The sequence below is a fragment of the Pempheris klunzingeri genome, chromosome 6 (assembly GCF_042242105.1).
Source record: "Pempheris klunzingeri isolate RE-2024b chromosome 6, fPemKlu1.hap1, whole genome shotgun sequence".
Taxonomy (NCBI): Eukaryota; Metazoa; Chordata; class Actinopteri; order Acropomatiformes; family Pempheridae; genus Pempheris; species Pempheris klunzingeri.
The window spans coordinates 11,566,380-11,591,811 of record NC_092017.1 but is presented as its reverse complement, the minus strand read 5'-3'; the positions used below and the strand labels follow the sequence as shown (position 1 = coordinate 11,591,811).

General features: G+C 42.2%; 1 protein-coding gene across 1 annotated transcript in view; it reads left to right on the top strand.

The window, feature by feature from the left end:
* notch2 (notch receptor 2) overlaps window positions 1-25,432 on the top strand; it is a 43,420-nt gene that overhangs the window by 8,202 nt on the left and 9,786 nt on the right. Inside the window, exons 2-21 of the mRNA XM_070831584.1 lie at window positions 2,988-3,069; window positions 14,931-15,205; window positions 16,787-16,994; window positions 17,165-17,298; window positions 17,819-17,941; window positions 18,575-18,808; window positions 19,235-19,390; window positions 19,480-19,665; window positions 20,152-20,265; window positions 20,399-20,512; window positions 20,731-20,964; window positions 22,067-22,177; window positions 22,327-22,519; window positions 22,954-23,099; window positions 23,217-23,330; window positions 23,477-23,593; window positions 23,770-23,922; window positions 24,103-24,331; window positions 24,605-24,806; window positions 25,200-25,353. Of these exons, the coding sequence (XP_070687685.1) occupies window positions 2,988-3,069; window positions 14,931-15,205; window positions 16,787-16,994; window positions 17,165-17,298; window positions 17,819-17,941; window positions 18,575-18,808; window positions 19,235-19,390; window positions 19,480-19,665; window positions 20,152-20,265; window positions 20,399-20,512; window positions 20,731-20,964; window positions 22,067-22,177; window positions 22,327-22,519; window positions 22,954-23,099; window positions 23,217-23,330; window positions 23,477-23,593; window positions 23,770-23,922; window positions 24,103-24,331; window positions 24,605-24,806; window positions 25,200-25,353 (3,279 nt within the window). The remainder of the gene's footprint in view (window positions 1-2,987; window positions 3,070-14,930; window positions 15,206-16,786; window positions 16,995-17,164; window positions 17,299-17,818; window positions 17,942-18,574; window positions 18,809-19,234; window positions 19,391-19,479; window positions 19,666-20,151; window positions 20,266-20,398; window positions 20,513-20,730; window positions 20,965-22,066; window positions 22,178-22,326; window positions 22,520-22,953; window positions 23,100-23,216; window positions 23,331-23,476; window positions 23,594-23,769; window positions 23,923-24,102; window positions 24,332-24,604; window positions 24,807-25,199; window positions 25,354-25,432) is intronic.

Genomic DNA, 25,432 nt, shown 5'->3' with positions numbered 1-25,432 from the left:
AAATTTTCCTGTCCATGCTTCATTGATAGTGAAGTGTGAGAACAGCCAGGTAGAAAACCATCTGACTGTGTGTGAACGTTTTGTTTTGTTGTTTGTTTTACTCCAGAGGGACAGATTGCGGAAACCTTTCTGAACTTTCGGTCGGGAAATTTGTGACCTCTACATCATGGGGCTATTGTTTTTTGCATGTGTGTGTGTTAAAATGGCGTAATAGGAGGCAGGCTGTCCCAAATCTGGTAAGATCATTGCGTCTGGCATTACAACAGCGTGCATGGGAAGCTCGTCAAACCAGTCAAGAGATGAGAGTAACTTTTTCCTGTCTCTGCTCTCTTGCTTCCATTCTGTCACTCCCCCTGTCGTATGCATTGGTCTTCTCAGGTCTCCCTTCCTCCTCCCCCTCAGCATGACTTTTATTTTCTGCTGATCTTGCAGCTCACTGCTCAATGACTGGTATCAGCCGTGTCCTATGGTGTGTTGCCCAGATTTACTGTCCAGTAATAAAATTTCAAGTTTTTATGGTTTATTCAGAAGCAGATTAAACATGATTTTGCATTAAACTTCGACTTAAATCCGATCAAAGCCAAAAGTGAAAGTTCCACTGTGTCACAGTGTTCTGTTTAACCACATATGTGTGCATCATCTGCTGTCTGCGCTGTGCTGTAATGTGAGCATGATTTTCTTGTGTTGACTCGTAGCTAGTGTGAGCACCGTATGACTGCTCAGTACAGAATTAGTCTCAAAATAGCACATATTTATATTCTGTGGTCTCTGGTAGTGCGGCAGTAGTCTCATATCAACTCGTACTTTATTACAGTGGACGCCTGTGCAGTTGCGCACATAGAGGCATGCGTGTGTGTGTGTGTGTGTGTGTGTGTGTGTGTGTGTGTGTGTGTGTGTGTGCGCGTGCTTGTGGGGATTATGAATTTCACAGTGGTTTATGTATGGTATCCCCATGTCTAATGGCCTATGTCTGTCAGCCTGCCCCTAAGGCACTAGTCCAAGACCAGAGCAGTTCAGAGACTGGACCCTGAACGTACAGCAACTAAAACTAACTACATGTGTCCAAGTTTTAACACTGCAAAATCATATCAAATAGGGCTGATAATGGTTAACCTTCACAGGGACTCCTCAAATAGAGTGACACTGATTAATCTAGGCACAGGAAGTAACACCATTCTTCAGCACACTTCCTGTAATGCAATGACTTTTGTGAAGATGCAGCTTCTTCTAAATCAGCTGACCTACCCTCAGTTTTGTCAAAAGAGCTCTGTTCTAGAAAGTGGGGATGAATCACATAACCGCTAAAACATGTGAGACTATAAATGAAACAAAGTCTTAACATAGCAACATTTGTAAAAGTTAACGCTTAACAGTAAGGTCTTTTTATTTGGCTACTATATCACATTGATAAATAAAGACAGAGAACAGAGGCATGCTCTGCCAGCATGGTGTGCGTGAAGACCACTTAAACTATGTGTCTTTGGCGGCCTGAACACTATTGCCACACAATAGCTGATGTGTCTGGCTATGAGTGTTTCACTAGCTCACAGATAGTTGGGCTTTGTTGTCTTCGTCAAGGCTCATTTCTGTCCATCCGGCTGCCCTGTGACCACTGGCTGGTTTCAGGCTGGCTTTTTATAGTTGGCTAGCCTTCTGCATTATCTCTATAAGGATGAGGGGAAGGAGGAGAAACTCACAGACTTTGTGGAGGGCTTCCCTCAGGTGTGTGTGTGTGTTACCACCTCTGCCAGACATTTTTTTGGGTGAAGTCCTGAATTAGATTCAAGCAGTGCCAACTCAGCACGCAAGGTTAGATCTACCAGGCTTTGGATTCATTTTCTTGTAATTTAAACAGATTATTTCTTTGATTTACATAAAAGTTGTATTTTCACTTTTTGGGACATGATGCAGGAGGACGAAATCCTCACGGTGTCTGTGTGTTGATGCAGTAAATCAAGAATGAGACGTTGGACGTTGTGTTCCATTAAATCTGGTGAATAACTGTACAGTGGATCACTGAGTCAGAGCAGTCATTTTCACAATATACAATCTGTCCATTTTAATCAGGAAACTTACGTTCCTGAAACTACAACTTCTAATGTGTGAAGGTTGTCTTTAAACACCCTATGTGGTACAGTATGTGATACCATTGACATTATGCAATTGGGGCTGTACCAAACTGTTTCAAGCCACGAAGCTTCATTCATAATGTTGACATTCAAATTTTAAACCAGCATTCGCACATCTTTCTTGCATGTGCAATCATCCTTATTAAAGCAATGATATATTTCTACACAGATGCAGATAAAGATTAGGCTACAACAAACCAACGGCCCATTATTGCGAAACCCCAATAATCCCAAAAATCTTAAGTGTGCTGGAGTATGCGGGGCCCAAGGTTAAGCAAAGACAAAACGAGGCAACATGGAGACCCCATGCTTGGGGAACTCTGCTTGAGGGTTTTAGAAACATGCTTGTCAGAGGCCTGCTGCATAACTGGGTAGGTTCAGCGTGTGGTTCAGGACCCTGCGAACCCATGATGGGCTCTGACGCAGGGCATCCAGGTCTCTCTACCTCATAGTCAGTGTGGCAGGAGAAGATCCAATGTGACATTTTTTAGACTATAGGGATTTCTAAATAATGGGTTGTTGAACAATGGGGAGTGGTATCATGTGGTAGCATAGTGTTATACTATTGTAAATTACTGATACAAGTTGTTACAAAGAATAAGATAATCTGCATTTGCTTGGCACTTGGCACTCCAGCAACACGTTATCAGTTTCATACCAACAACGATCAAAGAAAGCACCAGTTTGGAAGCATTTTAACTTCACTCATAACTTCACATTCATTTTATTCATGATTACGCCATGAAGTAATTAGATGGTCACACTTAACTTAAAATTTTGGCAGATTTAACTGAACATTAAGCAAATGAAGTGCTTCTCTTATTGTCCACTCTCTAACTTGTCTCTTGTCTCTTGCAGGTCTGCAGTGTATGGGTGATAAGGCGCCTTGTGTTAACAACGCTACATGTCTGACCTTTAACAATGGCACTGAATACTGCAGGTAAGATCGCCTGATTGCATCTGTAACCAGACACACAGGCCTTTCAGCGTAACTCATGCCGTCATCCCAACACAACAAAAATATGAACACAGCAACAGAAACATTTCATAAGGGGATCGTTGGATGTGAAAGTCAGTGCAGAAATTGGGTTTTTAGATCAACCCCAGCCTGTCCACGGGACCATGAGGTTTTGCTCAGGCATGGAAGAGGGAATAAAAGACTCCTCTGTCTGACAAAGTACACCAGCACTGGGAACAATACCAATACACACATTTCCACCTCCAATAAGTTATTTAGGACATTTCAGGGGTTTTGTTACTTCCTCTCTTGCTAGATAGCTCTAGGTTTTGCCAACATATTTTACTGTCTATTGATTTGTCTATTGAGGGACATCACGACAATGACGAGACATTCTTAATGTATTATAGGTAATTAACCTATTCTGTGTAATTGATGACACAGACACACATTAGTGTAGCCATCTGTTTCCTGGCGCATGCCGTGTTGTTGTGCAAACATAAATCTCTACTATCTGCAGTGTAAAGGAGAGCAGTAGCCTATTTGATCTATGCTTTCCACTTTCTGACAGCCTAGCCTAATTTGTAATTACAACAGAGCAGTCTTTATAATTGCACTGCCACTCCCGAGCCAAATTCCCAACAAAAACACACTATAACTGGTTCATGAACCTGATCATATTTCATCAAATGTGATGTGAATCACACTACACGTCTGTTCCCAGAGCTTTTGGAATTTCAGCACTCTGCTACTTCAGTAAAAAGGGAAGGAGAAAGCTGCATTCCTTAATCAGTGTTTGATATTTTCTCTGTCTAATTGAAGAGATACAGATACACATTGTACTGCAGGTACAGAGGGCATGTAGTATGTGCATGTGTGTGGAAGAATGTATATTTGTGAGAGCCAACTATTGCATTACCGTAAATTCTCAACCATACAGGCAGCCAGTGAAGTGACGCCAGAATGGGCGTAGCGTGATGTGATCTTGCTGCTTTTCATTAACAGTGTGGGCGCTGCATTTTAAACTAGTGAGGTACAGGTGATGGCTGTGTGGGTTAGCCCAGTAATAAAGATGTGATAAAACTAGAATGCTAGAATGACCTTTTCAATGACAAGGATGGGCAGCTTTTAATTTTGGTTCGGTTAGATGATTTTCTAAACAACTGGCCTGGATCAAAAATCACACCCAAAATCAGAGCTGTGTTTCCTTAATACGGGATGACAGGCATACACGCAATGCAATGTCACAAACACAAATGTCAGTAAAGCTCCATGGTAACATCCTATGATCTGTTGATAATTTCTGAACAACTGCAGCTTGCACTCATATATACAGCAGACACAATGCACTGAAATGCACATGTGAAGGCTCAATGTAGCCGAACTGAAGCACTTTCACCATACGCTCATATGTTGGTGGTGATAAACACTTTTATAGCATTAGTTGTTACTTTGGCACGCTGCTGGGAGAAGCACTCGCCTTCCAGTCTGTTTTTGTCTCATTCAGCTAATCAACACATACAGGTGAAGATGTCTTCAATTACATGTTGGTGTGTTGGTTTTACACAGACATACCCAAGTCCAGCTGAACAATGTCTGCATCCAGTTCGATACTAATCCAGTTTTGCTGTAGATGTTTTTATTGTTATGGCAAAATTCGATATGTTGGTACATCCTTTACATATAATCCTTGCTTTTACAAGGGAAGGGAGTAATTTAAAAAATTTTGAGAAGTCTGAGATTATTATTAGATTTCTCTTGTATTTACTCTCACTGTTGCTCAGCCAAGCTGTCTCCAGTCCAGACCACTAAGTCTATATTTTTTTCTGTGAATTAAAAGATGATATTGATGATAAAAGAAAAACAGCAGATAGGCCTCTATCACACAGAGAGGAGTCTCACAATTTAGAGGAGTCAGCTGACGGAGCGCAGGCCTACTGTTAGACTGATTAACTAGTCAGTCAGTTTTCTGCTATCCACAAGCAAATGTGAACAAGTACTCACGCACACTCTCCCACACACACAAATGGACGCACTTGTCTCTGTCTGGCCTGTCTGCACTGGGCTGCTGGTCAAAAGGCTCATTGTGTAAAAATTGAATTCTACGTTCATTAGTCTCCTTGGTGTATTAAAGGCAGCCGGTTGTAAGTAAACAGTCACTTTGGCCTTTTGGCTCAGACAAGTATATTTATGTCACATGAATCACGCACCAGTTAGACTGGGAGTAACTGTTTAATTAAACTGACAATTAATATAACAGACTGATGTCAGTTCTCATTTTATGTAATAATAGGAAAATAATATTCATACATTTTTACAGGTGAGGACAGTGTTGTTTTTGTTTGATATCCGTATGGAAACGGATCCACAGCTGAGACGAGGCCCTGTTTTGATTGGCACCAGAGTGAGCTTCTGTGCATGTTGTCATTACTCAACTTGCCTCCAGTGCCTCTTCCTCTTTAGTTCCCTTTAAACTCTGAACAACATAGAATTACCCCAGCGTGTCTGTGTCTGTTTAGGGCTCCATTTTATATCTTGAGATGTTTTTCATTCAGGCTTGAATATGTTATATATTAATAGGTGTGTGCTTGCATGCATCACAGTGGCATAGACATTTGCAGAAAAAAACATTTACATTTGAAATTTGTGCTTGCATAGGACGCTCAAGTGCAATTTTGGACAAGAAGAATGTTGTGAGAAAGAGTTTTAAGTGCACGGGAGAGGTCGACTAGCTGACAAGCAGGGCAGGGTGCAGAGAAGCCGTCTAACCGGTGACACTGCAAGCTATCAGCCTTGGGTGTGGGAAGAAGGTGTGTGTTGTGAGTGTGTCTCAGTGTGGATTTGTGCATGTCACAAGTTTGCTCGGTAGGTGTTTGTAACTCAGGTCATTGCTGAAGAGATACATAAATATTTTCCTGATGAGATATTGGCAAAGAGCACAGAAACAACTGTCTTGTTTGTGGGCCACAGAGGCTTCCTGACACTAACATGGAGTTTGACTCACCAAGTTAATACCTGAGCAGTCCGAGCATGTGTGAGGCTACACACATTATGTTGCCCAAACCCTATTTTCCTCCAGAACAAGATCTCTTTGTCTGCTGTTAGGCCATGGTGCAAACTGATTAACTCTCCCTCCCCCTCAATACCTCTTTTTTTCTCACTCTGTTTTTCTCTTGCAGTCACTGTCATGCCTTCAAGTTTGTTAAAGGTTTTCTTAAGAGTGAGGGGAGAGAGTTCTGTGTTGTGTAGACCTGCTGCCCTTTTGATCTGACAGGTAGAATTTGCCTGCAGGGCAGACAGGGGAAGAGAAAGGGCCAAAAGAAAAGAGGATGTCTTTTTTTCAGGTAATTTGAGGCGGAATACCTCGGAGCACAACTCCTTGCTAATGATGAGAGAGCAGCAAAAGGGGATGGAGGGTGGGGGAGGAGGGTGAGGAAGAAGCGGAGCAGAGAGAGGAGTGTAATTTCCCTCTTGCTACGCCTCCTTCATCAAACTGTCAGTCATCCATCCATACCTCGGTCCCTCCCTCTGCTTCAGGGATTTAGATGCCTCTGGACACAAGTCAGCAGGCCTCGTAATCCTTCTCCTCCAACCCCCATTGTTGTTCAGGTCTTCTCTTTTTTATTATAGTCATACCTGCCCTGTCTCCCATTCATATCTGTGTGCTTGTAGAGCTTTGTTGAGGATCATTTGCTCTGGCTGTTGTCTGTCAGTCTCAGCCACTTTATGTCGCCTCATAACTTCACATAAAGAATTCTGGTGTGACTTGAAGTCTACATCTCCTCTCAGTCTCTTGTCTTTTGGTTTAAGAAGTTGGTACCAGAGTAGGTAGAGGATGGAGGAAACAGACAAAGGAGAAAAATGAGAATCACTCCTATTTTGTTCCTCATGTCCACTCCACAGCAGACAACACCCACCCTCTCGGGCACACCTACACAGATTTTAACTGGGCTAGGCATGTGATCCAAACTAAAGTCAACAAACCCTTGAGTAGGAGACTGGAACCCACTGCAGTGATTTCCCGCTCTTACTCTCCAAAGACTTATCTCCTTACCACATCCCAGCGAACAGCACTGTAGATGTGGTTGAGACTGGAACCACAATGATAAGAGTTTCTTTGTGTATGTGCTCTGTCTGCGAGTTTGTCTCTGGAGAGTCAGGGGCACCTTGAGCCGAGGGCAAGTTCACATGCAGACACAGTCTGATGAGACGAGTAGTCTGTTCATTACCTCAACTATGGCTACCACCAGGAATTATTTGAAATGTTATTTTGGAAAAGTTCAAAAGTATTAGTATCAAATTATCCTTAATGTACAAAAAGTACTCATTAAGGCCCTTTTCAGAAAAATCTATGTTATTATAATAATACAGAGTCAAATCATCAAAGTAGCAGAAATTGGAAATACTTAAGTAAAGTACAAATACCACAAAATTATCCAGTAAAGTTACTAATGATGTACTTAGTGTACTTTTCTGCCACTGTGATTTATTTTTAGTACTGATAAATCGACATGTTTAGAGTAATCAATTGTTTAAATTGTGAAAAATGGTGATTGCTATTTCCCAGAGCCTCAGGTGGCGTCTCCAGCTGCTTGTTGTGAAACCCAAAGATGTTACAATCATTCATAAATCAGTTAAAAGCTTCACCAAATACTAAAAATGCTGTCTGTTAATTTTAATCGATTAATGGACTGATTGTTAGTGCCAACTCATTAGACTGGGTGTGATCAACATTGTGTGTCGTCAGAGGTCACCGGGACTGTCTTTTTGAGGATCACAAAAACAAGCAAACAAACAGGCAAACAGGGTAAAACACACAAGCTTGCAGATGCACACCAGGCTGCTTGGAAATTTGGACGCACAAACCCACTCTCAGAAAGCAGAAGCTTTACAAAACAGTGGGGAATGTAGCAACCAGACCATAAACCCACATACAGTAAGGTGACAAGTGGCTCTCTGTCACACGTTGATGGACCTCAGTTTTATCATAAGGTCACACATTTTTTTTAATTTATTTATTTTTTTTATTTCAATTTCGTTGTGCTTCTTTGCACAATGACAATAAAAGAATTCTGATTCTGTGTACATGGGCAGGCTGCAACAATGCATTTGGTAAAAGATAGCTATTCAATTATTAGGTGAACTTAAATAGAGAGTGTGCACCATGTTCTTTTTCGTTTTCTAAATGAGTTAGCGGCTCGTAGATCTACATATGAAACTTTTATAGGCCGACAAACCTATTGTTGGAGATTCCTCTTTAAACAACCACAGAAACAGGATAATGATAGATCAACATAAAGAGGCAGGCAGACAGATCGCTGATGGAGTGAAAATGGGTCCTGTGCTGTGCACCACAGCTAGTCAGATGAGTCCTTTTGAACTTGTTTCTAAACACAGTCTGAGATTTTACCACATGTCCCTAGTTTGGACTCCACCCTGCTCTGCTCTCCTTTATTCTGTCTGCATTGATGCTTTTGAGTGTGACTCCCTGGCTCCCTTTTCTCTCTGCATGTCTCGGTTTCTGGCTTTTGCCATTCCTCTCTGTTAACTTTATACACCCATTTCTTTTCTTTTTTACATCTTTCTTTCTACATAACTTTGACATCACTCTCACACCTCCGCCACAACCTCTGTCCGCCTCCTCTTTGGTTTTATTTGGTGTTATTTTGCTGCCTCAGCTCCTAAGAGGAAAAAAAACTATGCCAAGAAGTGACAGAGTGATTAAAAAAAAAAAAAAGATACACCAGCCCACTATAACTGCATTTCATAGTTTCCACAAAAAGATCCCATAATTGAAAATGTACATCTAAGTTGAGGTGCATTTTGATTTTCCAAGGCAGAGCAGGCCTCTACTCCTCTGCTGATGTATGGATCTAAATGTTACACTGTCTCTCTCTCTTCCATTGGCAGACCTTCAACACTAAATTTACTCTGTGGCAGCACAGGAGCAAGATCTGGCAGAACTCACTATCATTATGTGATAGGACAAACAGCCTCGTTGGGATGTCTGACTTTAATCAACACTGTCATAAGCTCACTGACGCTTCCTTATTCTAGTGCTGGACTTGATATTTATCATTAGGGGTGTAATGGTACATAAAAATGACCAGTACCTACAGATCAGTACCTAACTCGGTTTTCAACTCACGGGTTGTTACAGCTTGTGATTGTTTCTAAAAGGGGGGCAGGATTTGCTGGCTGATATGTGGACAAGATGGAACTTTGTAACAGGGCGTGATTACTGTCAGTCTGTATTTAAAACAGTAAGGCCGCATGTCATCTGCTATAAAACTACCTGTAGTGTTTTGTTATTGCTTTGGCCCAGTCTGACTTGTTAGCGAGAGTTGCTTAAATGCCACAGGGAGCTCGGTTTGCACACATCTGGGTGATGAAGTCACCTTCAAGAGCAGGTTTTCTGCGTTCGCCATAACTTTGAGCTGTACTATGCTAAATTACTAGTGACCCTTCTATGGCATGTATGCTCATGTGCAGTGGTTAAAACAACACTGAATTTGTTTGGTACACTTTCTCAGGGGTCCAGGGCAGCTATAATTTCACTTCTTAAAGCATCAATGCCTTTTGTAAGTCAAATGAAGGTCCCATATTTTTTGTGTACAGCAGTAGCAGCAGCAATTACCTGAACTGCCTGTAAAGAAATGACATCAAAGCATTCAGTGTGGAGTTTTCTCAGCAGAACGGATGAGGTAAAACGCTGGTGTACCTCCCCACTGAGAGAGAGAGAGAGAGAGATATATTAACACACCCATTGTTGGGCTGCACCATTGAGCTTTTGAGGTCTAGAAAGTGCTTCCCTGTTTGTGTCACTTGTGGGTCTGAGATGACTGTGAAAGTTCATCTCAACCTTCTAGGTGGTGGTATGGTAGTCTTCCAGTGTCTGAAGAGAGTTTTTCAGTTACACATATAAGACTTTTGTCTCATGTAATGACTAACATAATTCATTGCTCTGAACATCAGTGATTTTGCATACACTCTCCATACCCTGATGTATATCGATATCAGAAGGAAATATCTATCCTTAATCTAAATCACTGCGGTTTCAAAATTTAAGTCGTGTGATCTGGATCACAATTTCTCCAGACGTCTGGGTCTGATAGATTTGCAGGCACAGTTCAAATAGCTAGTTAGTCATGCAATCTAGTTGTATCTCTACAACTCACTTTTTAAAAAAATGATTTACCAGGCATCTTTCCGTAGCACTCATGTTACCTCCTTCACCAACCGAACAGCATAGCCATGAATTAACGCCACAGCAAACAATTCTTAACCTGATTTTCTTGTGACGTTCATGCATGTACACACAGGACTGCAGTACAGTGAATAGGCCACCTATGCTCTAGCCAAGTCAGGGAATGATCCAGGGATTGAAATGTGAGCTGCTTTATGCTCTCCCTCTTTCTCTCTCACACCGTTTCTCTGTGATGGCTGCAGGGGGAGAGCATGATGGAATTATTAAGCGTCGCTGAGACTAGAATAGTGGCTGGGGGAGGAGGTAGTGGTGAAGTTGTTGTTGAGGGGAGGAAGGTGGAGAGGTAGGAGGAGAGAATGAGCACAAAAGAAATGGGGAGTTAAGAATTGGGAATGGGAGGAAAATGAGAAAGTAGAGGAGCTCGGGACATAGGCATTAGGAATGAAGGAGGTGGGAGACATTACATGAGTGAGTGAGAATCAACCCACCCTTCTCTGCTCATTGAGGCCACCACGGCCAGCCGGACAGGCAGGGGTCAGCATGAGGTAGAAGAGGAGGAGGAGGAGGGAGAGAGCGAAGAGGAGAGGGGGTGCAGAGAGAAGGAGAGAGGGAGGGGTGTGCGTGAGATGGGGGCGCTAATGTGAACCAGCTGTAGAAACCTGACACCTCAAGAGTGGGTTAGAAATGAGAGGTGGAGGAGTGAGAAAGAGAGGGGAAGACGGGCTGCAGGAAATTGCACGGAGTAAGAGAAGGATGGAGGAAAAGGGAGGAAAAAAAGTCCTCATGGAGCAAAACAAAGGATCCCATAGATGAATTTGGCTGCAGAAGGCCTCTCTACCGCGTTGTTCATGAAAGTAGAGCTGACTGTGTGTGTTTATGTGTCTGTATGCATTAATCTGTGTGCAAACTCTTGCCTGTGCTCTGTGGTGTTTATGAACATTTGTCAGAGGAATCACACCGGTCTCAAAGTGTTATATTCAGTGGCAGACTAGTGTATCAGTGTGCCGGGTTATCTCCTCTTCGGTGAGACACCACTCCCTGACAATAAGGTGAATCATGCACAGCCTTGTCTATTTGCCTCTAGCTCAAGTGATACCGCCAGAGGCTAATAATGAGCTCTCTATCTGGCAGTGGAACCTGAAGGACAGGGTGGTATCGCTTCCTGGTGGTGCCTTGGCATGTGGCTCTCTCAACACTGGTTCGACAGCACTGATTTTATTGCATTTGCATTTATTGCATCTTAAAATAGCAAAAAAAAACCCACTTCTTGAAGGGTGGTGTAGCGTTCTAAGACAGCTCTATAGGATATACAATACCTCTCTGTCTGTCTTGTGCACATTGAGTGATTCACCAGGCAAACTCAAAAGTTCTGTCATTTGAAATCCTTTTAAAATGATTCATTCCAAGCGTAAAAGACTTGTAATCAGGCTAAACATTCCAACAAAGCACAAGTTTCAGATTTCCTCTGTCTCACTGAAGTGGCTATACTTGACTTTGAAAATACGTCTCATATTCTTCATAGTTTCAACAGTGAAAACGTGTGAAATGTTCCCAGTGAAATGTAAACCTGGCATTAACCTGGACACGGTGCTCTTTGTGTGACAGCCTGCTAATGTGATGTATTTCACAGGGCAGAGGGCCATGTCATTACTCCTTAAGAGGGGGCGGAGAGGTTGTCCAGGAGAAAAAAAGAGCAGCCCTAATTCCCAGGACGGCCGCCTTGTTGTGATATCACGACCAAGCTGTGTTTGTGTTTGGAGTGGGGAGGGACGTCTTTGTGTTTGTGTATTTATGTGTGTGTGTTTGTGCATAGGCATGTGGTGTGTGGTGTGTAGGGGGTCGCACTGCAGACATGCTGATGTAGGGACGGAGACAGCGAAGAGTTAGGGAGGCCATGTCTAATCTGTCAGAGCTGCGGTGAGGTGGCATAAAGCCTGACCTGCCTTTGAAGATCATACATCACTAATCTACCATCTGGTTTGTCTGTTTACTAGCACCATGAGTGTGAGCAAATGGAGGATTTTTAGAGAATATTTTAGGGGCTTAAACTATATATTGAAAAGGTTGGTGATATTCTGTGCTTTTTTTTACTGTCAAAAATACCATGAAAATACCCCAAAACCAACCAACCTTAGTCCATCTCTCAGTACTGTACAGTGTGACTTGCCCCTCTATGCCTCTCAGCCTATTCCTTCCTTCAGAAGCTGAAAATCTTTCAAATAGGGGTCAACAAAGTTATACTTTCATGTTTTAAAAAAGTAATTTCAGTACTTTAATTAAAGTTTACTCAACTAGAGTAAATGGAACATTTGTTATGGACTATTTTCAGCGGTGGCTAGCAGAGAGCATATAGTGAGCATACACTCCACATACGCAGTCTATGGTGTGGCTTACTGATGTGTGGAATAAGATACATCAGTCTTTGGCTACATAGGAAATACTAATAAGCAGGATTAAGTCTTTTGTTGGCAATAATACAAATATAGACTATCGCCGGAGCTATCCTTTAAATCTAAATATAGTAAAGAGATTTCTGTCATATCAAGTCTAAACAAATGGAAAACTATAAAAATCCTGAAGATATAGTTCAGTATTATGGTGCTTATTCAATCTGGTGTAAATTTCATTGCATTTGACACAGTGTGTATTTGTGAAGCAGTGGGAATTTGTGGCCAGATGTTGTTGTTTGGCGTATTTGAAGAGACACTGGGTGACTCACACATCATACTCGGCAGATGTGATTGATCTGCGAGACTTCTGCCTGGCATGATTCATGACTCTCCCACTTTCCCATGCACTCACAACCTAATATCTTCAAGCTGCTTTGGGGTGGAGTGGCCAATAATAAATAAAAGTTAGTAAGCATGAGACTGAATTTCAAATATTTCCCATCTCCACTGTTTCCTTTCAGTTTTATATGGCTCATAGTACTGATCTCTGATTCCTCCCTTTTGTGTTTATATGCTACAAACATAAAAGTAAATGCTCTAGATATGCTTATTTATGAAGTAAGAATAAATTTTTTCCGCTTGCTATGGATAGAAAAGAACATATTCATTTTTTCTGTGCAAATGTGTCTCAGTAACTGTGTGGTGTATCTCTGCTCACCTATTATGTTACCTGAGCCCCTCTAGGGAAGCAGGTTTACAGGCCTGTGTAAGAGGCAGCTGGCTGCTCTGTCGCCCAGAGTCCCCAGACAGCGTGTCAGCCATGTGCCACACACACACACACACACACACACACACACACACACACACAGTGCAAGAGAGGGCTAATCAAAATAGAATACAGAGGAAATTACCAGACTAAGAACATTTTTCCTCAGTAACAATACACTTCTGACCAATTGCTGTCACATAAGGAAGTGGTGGGTGAAAGTGGAAGGCACTGAGAAAAAACAGAGGAATAGAAAGTGACGAAGGGATCATCGTCACTCATGAGATGCCTAGTGGACATCTTGTGTAATAATGTAATTTCCTCTGCACTGCTCAGCATGTGTCTGAATCACTTTACTGAAAATGAGGAAAAAAGAAAAGAAGAAATCCAATGAAAGGGGTGATGAATAAGCAGAAGAAAAAACCTGACACCATTTGTAGACCAAATGTGGCCATAACACGATAGATAAGTGATAGTTTTCTTCTAGTAATACACCATACAGGTTTTTAAGTTCTTAAAAACTCCTCATCTATACTGAGGACACATTTATGTAGAAAATGGGATTACTTATCTTATGGCAGGCATAACTGTGACATTGCTCAAATAAATGCTGATGCTTTTCACTTGTTTTTTAGTTTCTGCCAAGCTTCAGTCAACAACTTCCAGATGACTCCACCTCACATCCTTCTACTTTTTAACTTCTTCTTTGCCATCACTGACCCCAGTTTAACCCTCTCACAGAGCTCAGCTTCCCTCTTTTCTCTCACAGGGTTTATGGGTAAACAGCTCTGGGTACAGTGCATTTCATATCTGTAATCGTTTGTACTTCAATCCTTATCTCATCTTAGCAGCATGTCCTTAAGACAACTTCAGCTTCTTCTGTCAATTGGCTCATTGCAGGCCATATGAATGTGTGTGTCAGTGTGTTTATGTGTGTACTGTCAAGCATGAGGATTTGTACTGTAAATAGCTTCATATCTTTCATGGGATAAAGGCACTAAATAAATGCAGTTCCTTAACCATTCACCACCTGGCACATTCACAACTAGATTGTCTTTACGCACAGCCACACATTTTGTTAGTACTCCCCACACTCTGTTGTTTGGATCATTATACAGCAGTGACATGACTGTATTAGAGTAGTTTTTATCTGTCCTGGTTCATTTGTTTCTTTGATGTGTGTTGACATGTGTTACTGTAATGTACTACAGGACTCTTGTGCAGAGTTACTCTGTGCTCTCAACGCTGTTGTCTGATGTGGTGTACTACGTGCACCTCACTGAAACTTACTCTTTTGTTTTGTTGTTTGTCTGTCTGTCACACACACACACACACACACACACACACACGCACACTTGTCTCTTTGCTTACATTATCTTCCAACTTTATTGTCTGTGTTGATGGTTCATTAGGTTTAAACCCTTGTCTGTGCCTTTGTGTGCTCCATTATTGATTTCTGTGTTTTTGTGTGTGTGTCCAGGTGTGCGCCAGGTTTTCTGGGTGAATACTGCCACCACAAGGACCCTTGTCAACCCGGCTACTGCCTGAATGGAGGTAACTGCTCCGTGTCCATGTCAGCTGGTGTACCTGTACCGGGCAGCGCCACCTGCACCTGCCCTCTTGGCTTCACCGGACAGCACTGTCAAACCCCCCAGAACTCCACATGTTACCCCAACAACCCCTGTGCCAACAGAGGGGTCTGCACCCTGCTGTCCCTGGACAAGTACAAGTGCGAGTGTGCTAGAGGATGGACAGGTGAGACACTGTTTAATCACCATGCAGGAATTCGCCACTAGGGCAGTGACGTTTAATTTTTGTTTATTGCCTAAATACTAATTAATTTTTTTAAACAGACTGAATGCAAGTGAACTTGCCAACACAGGGCTCCAGACGAGCTCTTCAGTATAGGTTAGCTTCTATTGCATGATTTTAAAACCACAGGTACCTCGCAAGCAGTCCATTTATTCAAGTGCCGTATTTTTAAGTATAAATTTGAGGGAGTTCACTTGAGTATTTCTGTTTTCTGCTACTGCTAGTTACCTGTTACTTTGCAGAATCAGATTAATTAAATTAATTGATTAATTAAAATATTAATAAATGAATTATATTATTCATCAATAAGGCTCTGCTGGTCCCCATGGGGGAGGGTCACAAGCTGCCCAGCAGTATGTGAATGAATTAATGAATTAAATAAGCTCCACCTTTACCAATTGTAATTATTAACCAGAATATTTATAATCCAATTATTATCCAATAATATGATAGATATTCTGAAATCCTGCATAGTGAATATTTTTACTTTTGGTACTTAAAGCATATTTTGACTTAGGTAAAATTATTGCAGGACTTTTACTTGTAATAGAGTATTTCCATAATGTGGTTTTACAAAAAAGATCTGAGTACTTCTTCCGCCACTGTGCATTGTTGGAAAGTGGTGGCTTTTCATCTCTGCTGGTTCTGTCGGCCTGCACTTTCATCATACAGTCGAACCTCTCATTGTCTCATCCTCCCAACCAGCATCCTCGTCTCTCTCCACATTGTGCTTTTTAAAATAATCAGTAGTAGACAGCCTCACTTTTGGATCAGGTGATCAGCTAAATGGAAAGCTTGGTTAAGTTCTATGCTGCTGCGTACACGTGCATCACACGCTGGACACCAGTAGGAATACACGCAACAAGCGCTGTGCGTATGGCGTCAAGCATCTGTGGATCATCATGCATTCACATGGATGTGACCACGTGAAACTTAACCTTGGATACTCACAAAAAATGGTTGCATATGTGATTGTTTGGGTTGCAGTCTGGAGCCCTGCAACAATAAAGATCTGTTGTCCTTTTTCTTCAGTGTTTTTATAGAACAGATTTTGCATCACTGTTCTATAAGCAGTTAATTTCCCGCTGTCCAGCAAATCCAGGAATTTCATAAACAACATTTTCTACAGTTTCCTTACTGTGTAACTCTATTACAGCAATTTTCTCTTGAATTACTGCACTTGCTGATGAAATGAAAACAAATCTGTCAAAAACAAATGTGTTTTGATGCATTAATGGCTCCAGAAGGATGGCTGTTATTAAAATAATACATTTAGACATTTAGACAACCTTGATACATTGAGTGCTATTGTTCAGTTTGGTGACGTTTGGTACTTATTAATTAGCCCTCTTTAATCATGCATGTAATCAATGCATGGTTAGAGAGAGAGTCCTGAAAATGTCATGGCATAAAAGACAACATATATGATAAGATGTGTTTGGAAAAACCATAAATACATACCTGTCATTGCATGTTGCTTTTGCTAATACTTTTCTCTTTTCTCTTTTCTCTCCTCATTCCCAGGGTCGAGGTGTGAGCATGAGGACAGCTGTCTGTCTAGTCCCTGTGCCAATGGTGGAACGTGCAGCTCTCTGTCTGGTGGAAGCTACACATGCTCCTGTCCTCCTGGCTATACAGGTCCTCGCTGCCTTAATGACACAAATGAATGTGCCGTCACACCCTCGATATGCCAGAACGAAGGAGTTTGCATCAACAGCCCTGGTTCCTACAAGTGAGAATCTAGTTTCTAGTAACCAAATGTGAAGTATGTCCCTATCTGGAAGATTTCCTACTACAAATTAATTTTAGAGTAAAACAGTTGAATTGCTTAAGAATTATCAGATGTTTTCATGTAAAGACGATGAAATGAACTGCATGAAACGGACTATGTTATCGCTGCAGGTGTACCTGTGCCCTGGGGTTTACTGGCAGACATTGTGAAAGCTCGTACATCCCTTGCTCACCCTCACCATGCCTAAATGGAGGCACTTGCCACCAGAACTCTGAAACCAGCTACTCGTGTCACTGTCTTCCAGGTAGGAGGATTCAAATTTTGAAATGCTAGACTTTTGTTCAGCTGAATATGACTAGAAAAACCAAAACTGATACTATGTTTAAAAGGTAACCAACCATCACTTACCAACATACATCAACAGTTATGTTACCAGGTGAGACAGAGAGGGAGGGAAAGCAGAAAGGAAATCAAATGGAAATCAAAGAGAAGACATTTGAATGTAGTAGGAGACAAAAAATGACACTGTAACTGGTGTTTATGTGTAAATGAATGTAGCTTTGGGTGTCTGTATTGTTACATTATGTTGTTTGAGGTGCAAACAGTCTGATCTATCAGATACACTACACAGCCAGTGTGCTAGAGTTAACAAGTAGACACAACAAACACACACACAGCTGCTGTGTATATACCACCAGGACGTGTCATAGTTCCCTAAACCAGGGAATGTCATACCGCTGATTGTTTTAAATATGTATCCACTTGGGGAAGAAACAATGAGCAATTAATAACCAAATTAATGTCCTGTCTTTCATTTGCCGCAGGCTTCAATGGTACTAACTGCGAGAACAACATTGATGACTGCCCTGGACATCAGTGTGCCAACGGAGGAACCTGTATGGACGGAGTCAACACCTACAACTGCCAGTGCCCTCCAGAGTGGACTGGTAAGGGATGTGTGTATGTTTGTGATTGGTGTTTAACTGTTCCTGTGATCACTAATACACTCAGTGTTTGTGCTCAGTGCAGTTTAGTCAAATAACTATGAAATGGCTTTTTTTGAGCAGTTGGGTGTGCCGGTTTAGCTGTGAGGTGAAATAAATGTTTGTGCTGTGATCAGTGATAATAACTTCCATCCTTTTATGTCGTCTGTTTATATTATACTTTCTATCATTCTTCTGTATTCTCTTTTCATCCTACGAAGCCCCATACTTCGCACAAGGTGTGACTCTGCTAACACGCTTGTGTGGCATATGCAAGCTTTCTGTTTACAAAGCAAACATGAATATATCAGCTTCTTTGGGCCTGTCTGAGTTTATGTAGCACTAATCCAACCAGAGGAAGCACAGCCAACATGACACGGCTATTTAAAAATGGCCACTGTGGACAGATAATGTTCTCATACTGTACATTTTTCATGTGTGCAAAAAGCTTTCTAGATAAGATTGTGAACATGTAAAAAATCTCAAAGATGGGTTGATATTTTATTTCTCTTCAAGAAACCAATGAGGTTACACCTTGTTGTAACAAGCCACACAGAATATTCATTTATTTTTTCCCCCATCTATATTTCTCCACAGGTCAGCACTGTACAGAGGACGTGAACGAGTGTCGCCTGCAGCCAAACACTTGCCAGAATGGAGGTACCTGCAGCAACTTGATCGGCAGCTATGTCTGTGTGTGCGTTAATGGCTGGAGTGGACCCGACTGCTCTGAAAACATTGACGACTGTGCCACAGCAGCGTGCAGCCCCGGCTCCACATGCATTGACCGCGTCGCCTCTTTTGTCTGTCTCTGCCCCCACGGAAAGACAGGTAGGCCAGTAGTGAGAAACCACACGCACCACATGGTCTTCTCACTGTATTTTTTCTTTGCTTTTGATTCAATTTCTGTTGAAAGTGTATTGAAATTGAAAGGAAGTGCAGTCTCACCAGGGCTGATGTTTTCCCAAGCACAATTTTCATCAAAGCTTTTTCTTCAAGGGAGAGGCACTGAGTGTGATCCATGTCAAACAGTCAGATACACTAATCATACCAAATAATAGATTTGAATTTCCAGTCTGCTTATTAGATCACGTCCTTGGATTTGAAATGAAGCCTTGCTTTCATGAACTGCTCACCAGTATCAAATTTGCACCAAGGTTTTTTGCATCAGGATCTTTCTTTCACAATTCAAATGGCCGAAGACATTGTGAAGACATTATTTTGACTCATTCATTGTCAACATGATGTTCTTTTCAGGTTTGCTCTGCCATAGAGATGACGCCTGTATCAGTAACCCCTGTAGGGGGGGTTCTCAGTGTGACACCAACCCTATCAGTGGCATGTTCAACTGCAACTGTCCACCTGGATATGTAGGCAGCACCTGCAACATCGACCGTGATGAATGCAGCATTGGTGAGAAAGAGGAAGTTTTAAACATACATATCCTCCAGGCTTCTGTTCGGTTCTGTTTCAAAGCATGCCTCTTTCCTCCTTATCATCAGGCACCAACCCTTGCGAGCATGGCGGTCAGTGTGTGAACACAGATGGGTCCTTCACCTGTAACTGTGTTAGGGGTTATGCTGGGCCCCGCTGTGAACAAGATGTCAACGAGTGTGCTTCGAACCCCTGTCAGAACGATGGCACGTGCCTGGATCGCATTGGGGACTACACCTGCATCTGCATGCCTGGTACATTTCTTGAGAAATTATCAATTATCTTACACTTTTTGCCATTTTATTTGGCATTCTCATCTGGATAATCTAAAAAGACTTCTTTTTTGCAGCCAGGAACTGATGGAGTGGATAGCAATTTGCAGTGGATAACAATTTGTTATCTATAGAAATTTAAGAAGCACTCATGGGCAGCAAGGCTGCTCAATCATTTGAATTGTTTTCTTATTATAGGAAAAAAAAAGTTTGCATCTGACCTAGATCCAGACATCCAATAATGTCATACATAATATGATATCCTGCTAACAAAGAGCAGGACAGGACCAAAAATATAACTTCCTTACTGGAATTAATAACAGCCCAATGAGGCAGCTAACACCACTAGATTAAATGAAACTGTTAAGAAACTGCACAAGACTGGGATTAAAAACATTAAGTTCTTAGTCTCTATAACTTTTGAGAAAAGTGTATATTATTAAACTTTTTTTCTCACCACTCATGCAGGATTTGAGGGGACTCATTGTGAGATAGAGGTGAATGAGTGTCTCAGCTCCCCCTGTCTGAACCAGGGTAAATGTCTGGACCAGGTCAGCCGCTTTGTCTGCGAATGCCCAGCAGGTTGGTACACATGCAGCTATGTTTTAATTTTTCTTCCCTGATTTCCATTCACTCAAAGTGGAATTGAATTGTCCAATGAAGTTATTTAATGTATGGGTTTGTTGCTATATTCATCATGTTGCTCTGATTTCAGGCTTCAGCGGTGAAATGTGCCAGATAGACATAGATGAGTGTTCCAGCACTCCCTGTTTGAATGGGGCCAAGTGTATCGACCGACCCAACGGATACGAATGTGAATGTGCTGAAGGTAAAAGGAAATAACCATATGTCAGGCTTAAGAAAATACATTCTCCTTATTCTAATTTGTTGGGTCTGCATTGCTACTGTGCTGTGAAAGAAATAAAAAGGGAAAGAGTAGACTGCATCACCCATGTCCTATTTTCCCAGAAAATGGGCTGAAATTGTTACTTGACCCATGGTGCAAAAGTCTATGTGATTTTTCTAAGAAGAAATGTTCTCCCCCAGGCTTCACTGGTGTGCTTTGTGAAGAGAACATCAATGACTGCGTACCAGAGCCATGCCACCATGGTGTGTGTAAAGATGGCATCGCCACCTTCTCCTGTGACTGTGATCCTGGATACACAGGCTCCATCTGTAATATTCAGGTCCAAGAGTGTCACAGCAACCCTTGTCACAACCGAGGACGCTGCATTGATCTGGTCAATGCTTACCAGTGTAACTGCCCATCAGGAACCTCAGGTACGTACCTGGTGTGCTACAAAAATTTAGGTATGATTTCTCATTTCTCTCCATAGGGATAGCAAGTCACACTATCCACCACAGTGATTTGACTGACGTACAGATGAGCGTAACCATGTAAAGGGCCTTTCTCATTAGTTTCTCATCTGCCTGACAAGCCAGCGCCTTCCCTGTATCTTCCACGGCCTAATACGAGGGGTGTTTCAGGCACATTCACCACCAAAAATGTGTGCTGACACTTCTTCTTTTGAGTCTTAAACAAAGCTGTGCACTGTATGATATCTGGCTGCTATAGTAACCATGCAGACTGAGTTATAAACACAAAACATTGTGTGAGTTCTAGTTCCTCCAGTACTTTGTCACACAACACTTTTTCTCTTAAATACAAATTTGCTCTTCATAATCTTATTTGGAAGAATCTAAATTTGAGCCACTCTAAATAATCTGTTTGCCAGATCATACTACTGAGAGTTGTCTCACGACTGATTCCTGTGGCCCTTAAAGTGTGTAGGTAATAGCTTGAATTGAATGTAAAGACCCCCATCCCCCACATCGAGAGCTTCCTGTATAGCTTTCGATGTGTTGTGACGTGTAGAGCGCGCTACGTGTGTGCGCGTGTGTGTGTAGCAGCCACAAGTCTGGGACGAGCGGTGCTGCCCCACGTTGCTCTGTGGGTTAGTAAGATTCAGCATGTTGTGCCACCCTGAGGCCTGGTACTGAAGTCTGTACTGTCCTCACTTTACCAAAAGTGGCATCAGGTCTCACTTTCTGGTTTCATGCCCTGACTTCCCCTCTTCTGACATGCCTTGTTTCCTCTATGTATCATTCGGTTTCCCCCTATTCCTCCCTCGCCCCACTTTAATAATTGTGCCTCTAATGTCGTTCTTGTTAGTTCTGCAACTTTATGTCATATTAGTTGTATCAGGCCTATGCTGTATTAAAGGTCATTCTGTGTTTTGTTAACATTTCTTCTTGCTAAAATTAATTTTTATGGAGTCTTACTCCCTCTGGTGGTGAGTGAGTTAATTAACATATTTTGTAACAGATACTTCAACAGCTACTTCACCCCTAATTTAATTGGCTCTGTATTTTTTCGACTTAGGGCTGAACTGTGAGATCAATGAAGACGACTGTGCCAGCAACCCCTGCAAGTACGGAGAGTGCCAGGATGGCATTAATGAGTACAAATGTGTTTGCGCCCCAGGGTATACAGGTATGTTGCGCTAGATACCCCAAGAAAGTCATGTGATCACAGTGTAAAATGGAGATAAAATGACTAAATATGTATAGCACTACAACCTAAACTTTGGGTGCTCTTACAGAGTTGATACAACTAATCTCCTCTTATTTGCTCTCTAATAGGAGTTAAATGTGATGTGGAGATCAACGAGTGTAACTCAAACCCATGTATGAGCGGGGGAACCTGCGTGGACAAAGTAAACGGCTTCCACTGCCTGTGCCCACCCAGCACCCACGTGCCTCTGTGCCTCTCTGGGACTGACCACTGTGCTCCTCAGCCTTGTATGCATGGAGAGTGTATTGAACAGCAACATGGGTATGTTAACCGTATACTGATGCCCCGAGGTTTTATGTTCTGACATCCATCTGTTGTTATCTTTTCCAATGCTTGGCTGTGGGCTAACATAAACCACATATACCATACTAGTGGGAAGTTAAAAGATCCATAAATTAACTTTTGGGCCAACAATCAGATAATTTTTACTCTTGCTTTCCTTTACTCTACTTAGATATGGAGGCCTACTATAATTTCTTCTAGCCTGCCTTGCTTTTCAAATTTGCCCCTGCAAAAACTAATTAAACTGCATTGTCAGTACAACTGTTTGTATGCAATAATGTAAAAATCAATGTAATTTATTCCTGAATTGCTGAAAATAATGCTGGAAATATCCCAAAGATGACCTGCTGTTATTATTACTACGTTGCCAATTTCACATTTTAAACTGGCGCTTGACTTTCTCTTGTGTGAAGGTATCACTGTGAGTGTGAAGCTGGCTGGGTGGGACAGCACTGTGAGCAGGAAAGGGATGAGTGCCAGCCAAGTCCGTGCCAAAATGGTGGCACGTGTGTGGACCGACATAATGGCTACACCTGTCAGTGCCAACTTGGATTCAGAGGTAATAATAATTATTACTTCAGCGTAGCATTTTTTAAGAACTTATTACTTAGCAATCAATAGAAAAAACAATGAATTTTAAAAAGAGATATTTGAATCATTCCTCTTCTTTCTTTAGGCGTGAACTGTGAGAAAAACATCGATGAATGTGCATCTGGGCCCTGTAACAATCAAGGCATTTGTATAGATGGAGTCAACAGTTACACCTGCCAATGTAGTCCGCCATTCACAGGTTAGTGATGTCACATTTCCACTGCATCACCATCCACTTCTTAGCGAGCCACAGCAGTCTTTGTAGCAGCCATCTAAATATCGCTTTAGCAAACATTTTAATTCACTTGTTAATCACCGTTAAAAATGTGTGCAATGTCAAAACAGGTGAACACTGTAACGTGGAACAGGTTCCCTGCGCCTCTCATCCATGTGAGAGGGGAGTGTGTCGTCCATCTGCAGACTACACCTCTTACACCTGTCGATGTCCCGCTGGTTGGCAAGGTATGTCTGTGTCCGTGAAATATTGTGTTCTCATGTGTCTTTCTGATTCCGTTTGTATGGATGTGACCTGGAGGGAAACTAAGAGCCCGTGTGTCCGAGAGCAATTTCAAATCTGACATTATGTATTACTGCTACATTGATGTTATACTAATATTTGTTTGTATGCAATTGTACAGGTACACGCTGCAGTGAGGATGTGAATGAATGCAAAAAGAACCCTTGCAAACATGGTGGTCGATGCCTGAACAGCCAGGGCAGCTACACATGTAAATGTCTGCCTGGATACAGCGGACACAACTGTCAGACAGACATTGACGACTGCTCACCCAGTGAGTTTTACTGATTCAGTCACCTTATTAGTGGCTGCACACACCCAATGGAACCTGCACCTCTGCATTTATGATGGCCATGTATAACGACACCTATGTAATATATTGTAAAATATCTCAGACAAGTAAACTTGTTAAAACAGTGGCCATGGTCATGGATGTCCTCTCCTCCCTCTGTAGACCCTTGTCTGAATGGAGGCTCCTGTGTGGATGATGTTGGGAGCTTCTCCTGTGACTGCCGCCCAGGTTTTGAAGGGGAACGCTGTGAGACTGAGGTAGACGAGTGCGCCAGCCAGCCCTGCAGAAACGGTGCTGTCTGCCGGGACTATGTCAACAGCTTTGTGTGCGAGTGCCAACCAGGCTTTGATGGAATCCTGTGTGAACACAACATCCTTGAATGTACTGAGAGGTGAGCTATTCATTCAATGCACCACCTAGAAAGCCAGCATTTTATTACCACGTTTAGTTGTTCTGCTCTTCTGCAATGATCTGATGGAATGAGTAACTATGTCCAAAACAAATGTCTTGTTTTGGTAAAAGAAGACTTGAAGTTGGACCTGTCCTTTAATATTTGCACTAAGTCCTCTACCTTCTCATTTGTACCTTTTTAAAGTGTGTCTCAGCACTCTAGACAGAGACGGTTTTTCATTAATCACCACGGCCTTTCTCTCCTTCCCTCCAGCTCCTGTCTGAATAATGGGACTTGCATCGATGGCATCAACACCTTCTCTTGCCGCTGCCGTCCTGGGTTTCACGGCATGTTCTGTGAGTATGAGCAGAACGAGTGCGACTCTCAGCCCTGTAAGAATGGAGGTACCTGCACTGATGGCCTAGGCACGTACCGCTGCACCTGCCCTGTTGGGTACAATGGACAGAACTGCCAGGTAAGTGTCTGTGTGTCACTGCACGTCTGCACAAGGTCTTAGCAGTCTGAAGTAAAAAGCCATTTGATGTTTATTACCTCAAGTACTTGGGATATAAGTATAGAGAGTGTTCATTGCTGTATGGATTTCAGTGCCCTTTGAGGCAAATTTGTGATCTTTTTGGTCTATATGAATACAGTTGACTGAAGTAAAAGAAATGGTATGAACACACAAAACTAAGTGCTCACACACTGAATGAATGCTTGGTGGTTTTATGACCCTGATAATACAGTTGGTTCAGTTAGATTAGCTGAAAATTTTACGGCTTTTTGGCTGGATGTGGTGTAGTTCCCTCTGTCTGTGTAACATGTACAGCCAACTTCAACTCTCCTCCCTCTCCACTTCTGTATGCAGAACTTTGTGAACCTGTGCAGCCAGGTGCGCTGTCTCAACGGAGGCTCCTGCTCTCAGACTGCGACATCCTGGACCTGCCACTGTCCAATGGGATACATGGGACTTTACTGTGACGTCCCGAACTTGTCCTGCCAAGACTTTGCAGCCAGGAAGGGTGAGAAACGAATTCCTGTTATGTTGTCATTTCAGGGGCCAGCAACACATTATTTATAATTAGGATAAGGATAAGAAGA